This window comes from Puma concolor, chromosome D1, assembly GCF_028749965.1.
Source record: "Puma concolor isolate L17-30 chromosome D1, mPumCon1.1.hap2, whole genome shotgun sequence".
NCBI lineage: Eukaryota > Metazoa > Chordata > Mammalia > Carnivora > Felidae > Puma > Puma concolor.
The window spans coordinates 69,345,131-69,359,239 of record NC_141676.1 but is presented as its reverse complement, the minus strand read 5'-3'; the positions used below and the strand labels follow the sequence as shown (position 1 = coordinate 69,359,239).

At 37.8% G+C, this 14,109-nt stretch overlaps 1 protein-coding gene across 21 annotated transcripts in view; it reads left to right on the top strand.

Annotated features, from left to right (window-relative positions):
* Positions 1–14,109, top strand: part of SYTL2 (synaptotagmin like 2) — a 156,792-nt gene that overhangs the window by 130,689 nt on the left and 11,994 nt on the right. For 9 of the 21 annotated variants that reach the window (XM_086678481.1, XM_086678484.1, XM_086678482.1 and 6 more), the window contains 5 exons: positions 2,848–2,949; positions 4,948–5,001; positions 6,248–6,295; positions 9,513–9,607; positions 12,704–12,823. In XM_086678481.1, coding sequence (XP_086534607.1) covers positions 2,848–2,949; positions 4,948–5,001; positions 6,248–6,295; positions 9,513–9,607; positions 12,704–12,823 — 419 coding nt within the window. Of the gene's footprint in view, positions 1–2,847; positions 2,950–3,703; positions 4,732–4,947; positions 5,002–6,247; positions 6,296–9,512; positions 9,608–12,703; positions 12,824–14,109 lie in introns of those variants that run through there. The other 12 variants (XM_086678494.1, XM_025928231.2, XM_086678486.1 and 9 more) reach the window with 7 other exon arrangements.

The window sequence follows — 14,109 nt, the reverse complement described above, 5'->3', positions numbered from 1 at the left end:
TCCCAAGCTGGCTCAGCATTGTCAGTGCAGAGCCCAGTGTAGGGCTCGAACTCACAAATCATGAGATCATGACCTGAGCCAAAGTTAGATGCTTAACCAACTGAGCCACCCAGCCTCCTTTTTATTCTTTAATCAAATCAGTTACATAGAGACAGTTTTACCCACAGGCAGTGTTTCAGAATCTGACTTTATTCTCATTAATCACAATAGAATTTTTAGGTTTTAAAAGTATTTTTTAAAGAACTTTTTGGGTTTAGAAAGTACTTCTAAAACATCCTAGCTAGTTTTCCTCCTGGACATAATTAGAATTTCATTCTTAATGGGCAATCCACACAGAAGTCTCTAGTAAGATTTGTGGCAAGACAGTGCCACAAATGGACAGACATTTCCCTTTTAGGATGAATATTTTACCACAGTAGGGGCTAAATACCAGGAACAAAGTGCAAGGTTGGAACTTTCTTTCCATCAGATACATAGTACTGTGGTGTTTTGTTGCCACTCTTTTCCTCTTGTGTTCAGTTATCTGCAGAATCTTTCCCTTCTCTAGAGTATGACTTTGGTCAGATGAATTCACCTGATTCCACCTGAAGGCATTGCCTGGCCTGCTGCATTTCTTTGACTCCAACTTTGGCCAAATGGATGAAGATCTTAATTGATTACCACATTCATCTGAGCGGACTTGGGGGTAGTGGTTTCAGCCAGGCTGTAAGACACGGGGCTTGTCTCTGTTTGCTATTGTGATCAACATGGGCATTTTAGAAGAGAAACCCAGAGACAAATAGGAATGAGAAGTTACCCAATTATAGTGATTAAATGATAAAGGATGCTCTTTGGGAGGGACATTTTAACCAAAGTTGCACAACAGCTAGTGTCAGTCACCCTCCTAGTAGTTTTAAAAATTTGTCATTTTTGAGTCCCCTCAGCATCGATGAGAATGAGTAAGTCTTACTGGGTGGATGACTTGTGAGGTTTGGTTTCCTTTGCAAGTAACTGTAGTCTTCTCTTCTTGAAAACTGACCAAAGTATCCCCTTTAATCCTAATTAATCAACTTGGAGCCCCTTTAACAAAGGTTGTTGGTAAGCAAAGGAAAGTGATATACCAGTCTCTGAAACCAGACATTTGCAAGAGTATAAGTCAGTATGTTAAACATGCTGAAGTAGACTTTTACTAAAGTACCCCATTAGAGACGAGGGTGAAGTGACCCTAAGAGGGTAAATTTGTACTTACTTTGGAGACTATTGCCTAATGTATATAGCTTTGTTTATAGTATATCAGGATAACCAATTAGACAGTAAAAAGCCTATCTAAAAATGAAATAATATTAAATAACCACCCAGAGCTTAGAGAAGATATTTAAAATTCATAAGCCAATAAGAGGTATAAATTATTACAGTTGTAATTTTATATCCCCTAACCTAAATTTTTATTTGAAAACAAACAGATGGGGGTAGGGTGGGAGAGGGAGGAAGCTGGCTACAGTAGCACCACAATTTGGGTGAGCAACTTAACATGTTTGATATGTGGCTGAGCTCTTAACCAATACCTCGGTATGCTCCTTACCAAAAAAAAAAAAAAAAAGTTTCCATGATTAAATACATTTGGAAATGCTGGGAAATTATGCACGTTATTAGCATATTAAAGTCTATAAGAAGATCTGTAGTAAGAAACCTTTAAATCTGAACACAGAGCATCTCATATCTAATTCATCTTAGAGTCCATTTGCTCTAGAATGCCTGTTAACACTGGGGAGAACTGGGATGCGTTTCAGGAAAGTACTGTGTGGAGAAGTGCTTCCCAAATTCATTGGCCCATTAATGACATCATGCAGTGATTTAGCAAACATTTTTTGTTTTTAAGTAGGCTCTACATCCAACGTGGGAATTGAACTCACGACCCTGATATCAAGAGTCACATGCTCTCCAACTGAGCCAGCCAGGCGTGCCTGGCAAACATTTTTGAAGTGCTTACTGTCAGCCACTGTTCTAGGCACTAAGAATACAACAGTGATAAATGACAACATTCAGACCAGGGCTAATCCATGATGGAGTTTTCACTGTCAAAATGAAAAAGTTAAGAGCCATCTAGAGATATTTTTTTTATAACATTAGATGTATTTAATTTAAAGGACTATTCTTATTTTGAGATTATGCCCTTTTTCTTTTTTTCTTTTCGTCCTAACATGCCTTTTTAAAAAATGAATACAGGTATTAGTACATGATACAGCCACCTCCCCTCCCCCCCCTTGACTTTAAATTGACTTAATTACATAAAAAGTTGACTATTTCATGTCATTTCCCAACATTTTGTTGGAAACTTTACTACCTCATGAAACCCAAAAAGCCTACATTCTTCATCTGGGGAATTCGCCCATCTGTGTACCTGATTATACACAGATGTTAAACATCTGAATCCTGCCTTCTATGGTTTTCAGCTAATTGTTTTAATGCTCCTAAAACCACTTTGTGGTTGTCTTCAAAAGCTGGAAGTGAAGTGGAAAGATTCAAAGTCTGGCACAGAACAAATCATGTGCCTAAAATAGAGGTGTAGACGACTAAGAGATCACTCTTCTATTTATGTGGTAATCTTGTTTCTTTATGATTTATGCTTGCAAATATTTCTTGACCAGGGAAATGGTTTTTAAAGGACATACCAAGAGAGTGGAGAAATTTTTCTTTTCTTTTCTCTTTTTTTTTTTTTTTTTGAGAAGTGCTTCATAGAGTAAATACAAGTATAGAGGCTTATAACATAATGCCTGCTTTCAACCTATGATATCAATTTCCACTGGTTTTTAAGAGTTTGGGTGTTTTTTGTATTGTGCAGTGTTCATCGATTTTGTCTTGTAACAGGTTCAGAAGAAGAACCCAGTCCTGTCTTGAAAACTTTGGAAAGGAGTGCTACTAGGAAAATGCCTTCCAAAAGTCTAGAAGACATTTCATCAGATTCACCAAGTGAGAAAATTTGCCCCACTGTTCATGCCCCAGTCTGAGCTTAAAAATGCTTATGTGCTCTTCTGTGGCCTCACCGCATGCTTGTTGTGCACTGAAGCCCCTAAAGGGGGCGTTAACGGATGAGAATAACCTTTCCAAAGTGAGCAGAGTGGCTGGAACTTTTAAAATAGTGCATGAGGTTTGGTTACTAGACACTAGGTTTCCTTGAATTGAAGAATCCAAGTTTGAGTGTTTATTCAAGTACAATGAGTTTTAAAAGATTGGGGTAGCTAGTGGTTCTAATAGTAATAGCTAAGATTTACTAAGCACTGTGTACCAAGACTTGGCTAAGCATTTCACATGCATTATCTCATTTAACTGGCATAAGCAACCCTATGAGGATGAATTGTTATTCCCATTTTAGAGATGAGGAAAATGAAGCTCAGAGAGGTAAAGTAAATTGCTTAGTGTCCTGCAGCAGAACTGTGATTCAGAATTAACAGACTAATACCAAGAGTAGTTATGAAGTGACCATGTTATATGTGACAGTGATGGATGTCTGATGAATTTTACATGATACAGAGATGAATGAGTCCCTAGCTTCAGGGACTGTCCTCTTTCATTCCTTCTTTTCACATATTTCTTTTGGATACTGGAACTATAAGCCCAAAGACTATCTGGCCTGCAATACTTTAGGCACACTGTTCCTGCCCCTCCCCCCCCCCCCCCCCCCCCCCCCCCCGCCAACTGCTCCTTTAATTGGTGAAGGACTTCTTGAGTACTAACATAAAGGATAATATCTATAGGGACTTGTGAGCCACACAAGCAAATTTAGAAATCATGACTTCTAGGGGGTTTGTTCTTAATTGTTTTTAAACTAAGATGCACCCCTGGGAGTGCAGAGGGTCATGAGAAAATTTATGGAATGAAAGTTAACCACTGCCAAACTCATACGATTGAAAGTTGACCATTCTCATGTTTAGAATATGGTTTAGGCACCTGCAATTGAAACTAAAAAGTCTGAATTTAAAAAGGAAAAGGAAAAATCCATTAAATAATTCCTGAAAATCAGAGATTCTCAGGACTCTGAAGACAGTATTCCCAATTTAGGCAGTTCTATCCCCACTGGAGATCTTAGAATCTCGGGGTTAGAAGTGACCTTGAAGGTCACCCATTTTACACTCCTCCCCACCATGCAGGAATTTTCTATAAAGCCTCCTCAACAGGTGGCCAACCCCCTACATCCGCCTGAATGCTCCCACAGAAAGGGAGTCCAGTCCTTTGTTGGACCGCCCTAATTGTTCTTCCTGATGTTGGCGATGGGTCCTGAAAACAAAAACAAAAACAAAAAACTCAGCAACAATTGTCCAGTTTGACAAACCTCTTGCCTGTGAATCATGGGGATATTTTCATGGTGCAGCTTTAAAGTACTTAGGAATGTGTAGGGTTAAAAAAAAAATCACCATCAGCTGACGGGTATTCCTGCACGCTCCCTTCCAAATACCGATACCCACTCTCACACTAGCCTGCCAAGATTCCACTTAGCAGCTGGTCCCCAGTTACATCTCTTCAGTTGACTTCCCAAGCAAGGCTCCCAGAGGCTTACACAAATGATGATGCATGCACAGAAATATTTGTTAATGACCATGGGTTTGAGAAGGTGTTAGTCATGGCTAGCATCTTACCCTTTCCAGAAGAATAGAGAGGCTGTTGCAGCCCTGTGTTTTCTTCTGCCTCTGGCCGATTGCTTGCTCTTAGCTAACCCACTAACCCTTGGGAGTCCGTGTGCAGCAGTGTGCTGATGTAAGCTGCATCGGGGCTGAAATGGGAGCTCCCGCTATGGCACTGGTTCAAGTAGCTAATCTAAAGAGAAAGTATTTTGGGGAAGACATCTTGGTTGCACCCCTCACTGCATCTTGACTAATTGCTTCCAACTCCGGGGGCTTCCAGGGACAGTCTCATTGTTCTCTCTCGCCAAGGGTCAGCCGTGTTAACCATTTGTTAATTTCTCCTGAACAGATCAAGCAAAAGTAGATAATCTGCCAGAAGAATTAGTACGTAGTGCTGAAGATGGTAAATATCTTTACGTATTTGCATGTCTGTCTGGGGCGGTTTGGGCAGTCACTGGGACGCAGCTGTTGGATAAATAGAAGAACGTCATTTGCCACTATGTGATGAATGGTGCCTAAGTTATTATAAAATGGTTCTGACTCGGTGCATTTAATACTAACTATTTGTATTCTCAAGGCTTCTGCTGGTGATACCTTTGTGAGGATCTCATCAGAGACCCTTGGCAAGCGAGGGTTTCTATAAATAGGAAATTGTATTTCTATTGGTATGAGCTGATTTTTGCTACTCTGACTTGCAAAACTCCTTGCGAGGGCAGGAAGCATCGGGTGGGTTCCTGGGTTAAGTTATTCCTGTATTGGATTCGCACATCTCAGCATTTGGATCTCTCTGGCATAGCTGGTAAAGCTTTAACTTCAAAGGAAAGAGTCCCAGAACCAGAGTCAGGATCCTCCTTGGGTAATTTAAATAGCTAAATATAGACTGAGGTAAAATTTAACTGGTTCTGAATATCCAGGAGCCAGAAGATTTTGAACTTTGTCAATGGATTATTACTGGGTTCAGTTATAAAATACATAGGGTAATAGTGCCTTTGGGGGGAAGGGATGGAAATGAGTCTGATCTTTATATTTTATAGCTCAGCATTTATGCAAATGTATAGTTTACATTTGTATACTAGAATTGTGTTTTCTAAATTGCCTTTACTATAATAAAAAAAAATGTGTATTAACTGAGTTTTCCATATAAAATGCAGCATCAGAGCTCCTCAAAGGTCATTCCTTACTTTTATGTCATAGTTTTGTCTTTTTCATTTCATGTTTACAACAACTTCATGGAAGTAGGCGGGGCGGGGATTTTCATGGTCCTTTACTGATAAGAAAAGCTCAGAGAAATTAGGTGCCTTTCTAAGATCCTATAGCTGGTTGGTCAGTGGAGGGAGGTGGCAGCTAGAATCTCGGCTTCATTGCTCCTAGTGCAGTGCTCTTTGCATTTCCCAAGCTATGTGTGGCTCAGTGAATTAGAGGAAAGATGCTAAGCATCTCCTGTGCTGGATGTTGGATTTTTAGTTGAACAGGAGACCCTAAAGCGGCTAATGAAGAGTTACTCTGGGGATCAGATGAAAGCAAGCTAAAAACCCATCAGATGTATTCTTCAGTCTCTGTTGTGAAACTGACATTTGAGCTTTACTTTCATGTCTCTTTAATCCTTCTGTTAAAATGGTATTTATTCTCAATGTTGCTCTTCTGAGTAGATCAAAAAGCAGATCAGGAACCAGATACAAATGAATGCATACAAGGAAGTGAGTAGCAGGATCTTTCTCACAAATGACTAAATGTTGCCACTTTACATGGTGTTAAATATACTGAAATAACTAACACTATTAATAACACAGTATTTATTATTGGTACTAAACTCTTGCAGCTTATAAAACTATTTCATTCTGGCAAGCGTTTTATTAAAAACATTTTACTGCTGTCAGTGTTGAAAGATTAATTCACGGTTCCACTGAGGAAGAGTTATGTACTTAAACAATTTTTATGTAGACACACACACACACACACACACACACACACACACACACACATCTGTGTGTGTGTGTGTGTGTATTTTATATATAAATATATACATGTATGTTATTGCTGAGTATTGTTATACTTTTGTACATCTCTCTGCTCTTTGAGTCTTGGCTTAAAATGAAGTTGGCACCTTGTCTTATCACTTGACTTTTATGTTGCAGTATATGGTCTTGAGTATTGGATCTCTTGTGGCCTTTACACAAGACTGTAGACACGACACAATTTATGAGTTATTTAGACATAAGAAAGAATTGTACTTTTACAAGTATGTGGTATGGTTGTATATGCCTCTCTCCATATCTATGGAAGCAAATTTTATTATGTCCAGGGTTTAAGCTCTGGGGTTCAAAACTGGACTCAGTATATATTCAATATATAAAGCAAGTGAACATCTGAGTTTTAAGAAGTAAGTGTATACTTGTGGTGGCTAATGTCCATCAGCTAATTAATATCCACCACGAATCAAAAGTAATGATTATTTACTCTTTTCTGTTCAATCTTAAGATGGATGTACTTAACTCTGACTACTGTCTCAAGGACAAATAGCACATTCAAAGGGAGTTTGTGGGGCCTTGCAAAGGATGCAGATAATGCGTGTGTGTCTTCTAAGCTTCTCGCTTTCAGTCAGTTTCATAATGCTAGGTGCTGGAGGTATGAAGACAATGATACACATGTCTGCCCTCAGGAGTCTACAAGATTTTTATTGACAGTTTGCCAACAGTCTGGATGTGCTAATAAGTCTTAATGAGAACAGCAGCTAACTGAAGGAGCCATTCGATAGAGAAACAAAGTGCTGATGCTAGAAGGCAGTGACATCTAGTCTGAAATCTGAAACTTTGCTCATAAGGTCATGCCAGAGAGGAAGGTGTTGAGCTCTGGCACATGACCTGGCAAAAGGACACTCCAGGCTTCAGATCTTAGTGTGTGTTCTCTGTCCAGCTGCTGCAGAGGAAACAAAACTCCTGCCCCTTGGGGGTGTTGGGTAAAGAGATTTCTCCAGTTGCTTTTGAACTGGCAGATACTTAGGTATGGTCATCTTGTTTTATCTTGTTACATTTTGTTCAACAGTTAGCGGAGGAGTGAAAACAGTAACATGGACATATACGCCAATGTACCTGTGTCTTCATTCATGACCCAGCTTAGGTCAAGCCACGAAGGCTAGTCATGTGCTGAATTCTGGATGTATTGATTTCTCTCTTATTTTATATTATCCAAGATGACTTTAATGTCTGGGCTGAGACTATTGCTTTTCTCCAGCGAAGACTGTATTCTTACCAAAAAACAAAATGAAATACATGATCAAAACATAAATAACTGAAGCCTAATAAATGTAAAACTGACTACATTTGAGGAGCAGATGTAGATGTAGATTTTGCAAATAATGGGAAGCAGTATTACATAAGTTTTGTGTACTCATTGGGCTGTACTGTGCCCTCACGGGACCTAGTCTTACACCACTTCAGTGTAAGTCACCTGAATATGCACACATACATATTATTGTTTAATGGGAAGCAATTGAAGAAGGTATCATTTCATGAGTCACCGTAAAATGTGTTTTGATACATTTGTGAGCCAAAGGCTAGATGAGAACTATGTGAATAAGAAAATATTTAATATATATAGTTCAGTTTTCAGTTTTCCTTCATTAGATTTCTTTTAACCAAACATGAATTTAGCTAATGCTTAGGGCTGAATTTGAGGCTTTTGAGTTATATATAGAAATATAATTTGATTTTTATCTATTTTCCTGGTATCCTTTGACTGCTAAAACCAAGTCAGTATATTCCAGCACATGGAATAGGTAATTTAAGGATTATCAGACAATATTTACTTTTTTAGCAAATAATTATATATAGAGTATACTATGTGCCAGGCACTATTCTAAGGGCCTTGAAACATGTTAACTCATATAATATGCAAGCTCTGATTCACTGTAAGAAAAGCTTAGACACTAATTCTTTCTTTCTTTCTTTTTTTTTTTTTTTTTTAGTTTATTTTTTGAGAGAGCACGCATGAGAGAGAAGGGGCCAGGAAGAGAGAGAGGGAGAGAGAGAGAGACAGAGAGAGAGGGAGAGACAGGTAGAATCCCAAGCAGACTCTTCACTGTCAGAATGGAGTCCAGTGTGGGGGCTTGAACTCACAAACTTCAAGATCATGACCTGAGCCAAAATTAAGAATTGGATGCTTAACCACCTGAGCCACCCAGGTGCCCCAGACACTAATTCTTAAAGAAGGAAATAGGTTTCTAACTAGAATTACACAAATGAGGAATAAAATTCATCATCTCATTGTGACTTCCACGTATATACTTACTGTATCAAAGGGTATCTAAATTAAGGTGTCTAATAAGTCTAAACAATTTGTTTAAAAAAATAGTTTGGAATCATAGTCTTTCATAATTCTGAGTGAGAAACACTATCAGAGAAGTGATCCTCATAATCACTGAACAAACAAGCCTTCTCTTAGATGCTCAGTAGCCAGGACACTTTTATGATTGAGTTGTGTACGGAGATCCTTGCTGTCCAATGAAATAGTTTTTCAGCCTGCAGCATGTTTTAAAAATACATCTCAAGGAGATGAACCAATAAATCACACATCATGTGGTTCAAATCTCTGATGTGAAAAATAAGTAAAACTGATTCACAATGTCTCTATGTCTTAATAAATATAATTCAACTCCAGCTCCAGATTAATAAAAATGAACAGTTTTTAAATTAATTCTTATTTTCAATTGGTTCATCTCCTTACTAGTTCTCTCTATATAATTTATGAAAACTGCATGTTGCTTATCTTAGGATCCTGTGCATGTGAACTACTGTGCCTTTAACCTTTTTATAAAAATATCTCATTCATAGACGAAAGAAAAGTGTGTTTTCAACTTATGCTTTATGTTTGTCCAAAATTGTAAGGATAATTTTGAATGGAAATGCTGCTGTTTAGTTTCCACAGTGCCTTCACAACCTGATAATCAGTTTTCCCACCCTGACAAACTCAAAAGGATGAGCAAGTCCGTTCCAGCATTTCTCCAAGATGAGGCAAGTTTGTCTTTTGTAATTTCAGAAAAATGGAACCAAATCGGTGAATTTGTTCTGCCAAGGTTGGTGTGTTTTTATTCAGCTGTGGCAGAGACCAAAGAGGTCAGCAGGACTGACCCATGAACTTTCCTGTCAATAAAGGTAGTGTTGTTGATCCTGGAACGAGGCATGGCATGTCTCATTTGACTCAAACGGCAACTCATTTTGGTGGTGAAGTCAAATTGCGTTGATTTTGGAATATGACTTTTGTTTCAAAGTGGGTACAAAATAAGAAACCCCTACAGAAATATGTTGGTGTGAAATAACCACTCTTTAGTTTACAGTAGAGTTGATTTGTGAAAGCTTAGTCTGGGTAGCATGACTAGCTTGAAAGCATTTGGTAAAGTAATAGAGTGACAATTATACAGCAGACTTTAAGGATATCTCCTGGGCATAGACAATTTGTGTACATTATCTCATTTGTTCCTCCAACAAGCCTAGAAGGAGGGCACCATCATTATCCCCAGACTTTACAGGTCAGGAAACACCATGAGAGGTAAATAACATCACTCATCTAGAAAAGGGTTGAACTAGGACTGGAGCCCAGATCCAATTATCATGGTTAGCCATTTTGCCTAGTGCCTCGGGTCAGAACAGGACTATTATCTGCTATTCCCTGAATACTTTGTAAATACCAGGCACTTAATATTCATTCTGATATCTAACTGTCACTAACTAAATGTGGTAGGTACATAAAACAGGAAAGTGCCTGAGATGTTAAATAACTTTCCCCAAATCCAACAGCTGCTAAAAAGTAGACCTAGGACTTTAACTTAGGTCCTTTGACTTAGTTAAGATTCCATGTTCTGGGTTGGGGGATGGGTTAAAGAGGTGAGAGGGATTAAGGAGTGCACATGTCACGATGAGCACTGGGTGTTGTATGGAATTATTGAATCACTATATTGTACACCTGAAACTAATATAACACTGTAAGTTAACTAGAATTAAAATAAAAACTTAAAAATCCACCCCCCCCCAAAAAAAATAAAAGATTCTATGTTCTTGCAGCCAGGTAGTTAGGAGCTTGGAGTCAGACACTCCTACTTCTGGCTGTGCTACAAATATGCTGTGTGACTATGGGCAAGTTTCTTACTTTCCCTGTGTCTGGGAAACCTGATTAGGTTGTGAGGAGTCAGTGAGATAATGGAGGGAAAACACAGGGCATCGTGCCTGACACATAGTGAATACCCAGTAAACATGAACTGTTACTATTTTCAGTTCGGGTCTGATTTTTGATGGTAAAATTAAAAGCTTTATCCTCAAGCATTCTCTTAGTAGATGAAATATGAGGAAAGTTCTAGACAGCATATAAATTACATATCTCTTGCCTGACCTCCTGGCCTTCCCTTTGTCTATTCTTGGGCCTTAGATGAACTGTATCTGCAAATATTCACCCCTGCATATGCATAACAGCCCACATTATAGTTCCTTTGAAAAGAATCACTCATTCTTTGAAACTAAATCATTAGTTGGAAGCCACTGGTAGGCACCTCATGGAGTTCCTGTGGTTTTATACCTTTGTAAACAGGCTTTGGTCTTGGTTGGTCATATGAATAAGCTATATAATAACTGAAGAGGCAAGTGATACCAGTTCTGGTTTTTCATTCTCCTCCTTCACTTTTAATGTACTGCCTCACAGCTCCACACAAAGGAGAGTCCAAGTCATTTGAGTTTGTGCATCAGAGATGCCAAATTAAGCTGTATAATTTTGTCTTTCAAAGCACATGGGTCAGACTAAATGTTAAAGGAAGTGGACATGAAACCAGGCCTTGTGCCTTTGTCCATTATCCCTTTGAGGCTTAGTTTAACATCAGTCACATTTGTTGAGTACATGCTATGTGAAAATTGGTGTTCCAGGTCAACAAGACAGGATCCCATCCTTCATGAATTCACTAGTGACCTGATATACTAGGTAGACCATAGTGCATGATATAATAGAGGGAAATAGACTGTAAGCATGTGGGGAGAGGGTGTGACAACAGAGACATTTAAAGGGTATGGTGTTTTGTTGTTGTTGTTTTTAAATCCTTGAGGGAGGATATTTTTCTTATCCATATAAGTCATAAATTTTGTTTTTCTTTAACTCCTTAACTCTGCATTTGAATTGGCATCTGTTATATTGATACATAATTGCATGGCCCCAGAGTATGTTGGCATGAACTAACTACTCCATACAGATGTTTCCCTAACTCCACTGAACTGCTCCATAAACTCTCTAACCCCAAAAGGAACACATTCTGAATCATGAATTTTTAAAGGTACTGTCTGATAAACTTTAGCTCTGAATATAATAAAATTTATTATTGCCACTTTTTTTTTTCTTGACCCAGGTAAATATTTCCTGGGACATATTTAAAATAATACTTTAAAAAAATTGTTAAAATCTAATGTGGGTAGAATTTAATACATGTTAATAAATGTAATTTAATATATACTTCCCTATAGCAATAAAAAGATAAGCACAATAGCACTATGAAAATACATAAGAGGTGGTTTAGAATTCTTAAATATGTATATATATAAGTTCTAGTTGAAACAGATCAAACTAGCATTTATTTTTCTAGTTTAATAGTGTCTCAAGTAAAAGATTTGAATTTTAGGGAAGACAGGCTATGTTAATAATGAGGAATTACACACGACATTTTATGTTTTGATAGTAAGTCTTAGACCTTTTATTGTGTGGGTAAAGTTAACTTCTCATATCTATCAATAAAGTTCCCCAAGTAACCTAAATACATATACTAAGACAGTAACAAGAAAGCTCACAGTAATGCTGCCTTCTGTAGCACTATGGGCCCACCTTGTAGGTGAAAAAAAAAAAAAATCACTTTGTTATTTTGGTAGCAAAGCACTGCTCTCCTCCTTAGGTGAGGTCCAAGATAGACCACCCATTTCATCCTGAATCCCATTCCCTGGTGATTAGCACGAGTGTCTTTTGACCTTCAGAAATGTTGACAGATCCCTGGGATACCGAGATACCGTATTTTTCTAAATTGAGATTCTGATCTTCACTCATCCTGAATTTAAATTTTGTGTATATTATATGATGTTTTGTAGAGTGATGACAGAGAAACAGATACAGCATCAGAAAGCAGTTACCAGCTCAGCAGACACAAGAAGAGCCCAAGCTCTTTAACCAATCTTAGCAGCTCCTCTGGCATGACGTCCCTGTCTTCTGTATGTAAACAAAGGCTCCGTGTTAATATCTCTCTGCTTCTGTGAACCTTGCTCTGCCATGCTCCTTCTTACTAAATGGCTCCCATTGTATTCCCAGATTCCAAGGGCACTAGCTTTTTCTCTAACCCACAATTAGCTTCTGGCTAGCTAAATCTTTGTTTTTCTTTTTTTAAGCATAAAAAGAGTTCACATCCATTATAAATGAATATGTTTTTTGGGATGTAAGTGCTTTAGAAATAAGCCTAAATTACCAACAAGATGAACCACTGCATTTTTCTCTGCAACAAATGGGGTAACTATTGTTAAGTTCTGCTTATATTAGAAATGTTTTATATTCTCTTTGCAGGTTTAGAATTGTATCTCTCTTTTAGCAAACCTGATGAATAAAGGTACTGATTCACATAAAAGAATGGGATTTCTTTGCCTTACAGAAGGATTTAGAACAGGGTTTTAAAAGGAAATCTACTTAAGTGTATTCAGGTTGGCTTTAGAAAATTTGACTCTACCTAGAACTTCTTTCATAAAGTGAGATCAGTCATTGTGCATGTAGTATGTGTGTAGAAATATATATATGTAAATATATCCACATACACTTACCAAATAGTTCTCTGATATACATAAACATGCACATATCTCACCAGGTATGCTAATCAAATGATAAAGCTGTACTTAAATTCTTACTAGCCTCCCATTTCTCAAACTTTAAAAAAAAAAAATCTGTTTAAATTGAATTTCTGCTGATAACAATCAAATGTTTGGCCTTGGGAAGGCTTTCAACTGCCTTCATCAATCATCCATTCTCTACCCTTCCTGACCTCTAAAGGCGTATGGCCCAGTAAGCATTTTCCTAGATTTAGTGGATGAGTAACATAGTAAAATTCCTTTTTAGTGCCTTGGAAATTTGATAGAGCAATGTGTCACTGTGATTTGTGTGCCTGGGGTTTCTCACATCCTCTTTCTTTAATGTCTTAAATACTAAGCATGCCTAAAAATGGAACTTTGAATGCCCCCCACCATAAAAATCCCCCTGCTTTGAAATGAGCCAGTATCTAAATAACTTTGCATTTCACTTTTCATCTGTATCTTTTAGAGGCATTTTTTTTTTTTTACACACTAGTTGTGCCATATATTACGTCAGGTTGTCTGTGTTGGCCTGTCTTTATGCCATATTTTATTAATTGCCTTAAGTGCAAACTAGAGAAATAATGGCAAGCAAAGATTATATTCATGATCCTTGTATTGGATTTGTGAAAGAGATAGAAACAAACACTGTGTGTTTCGGATGC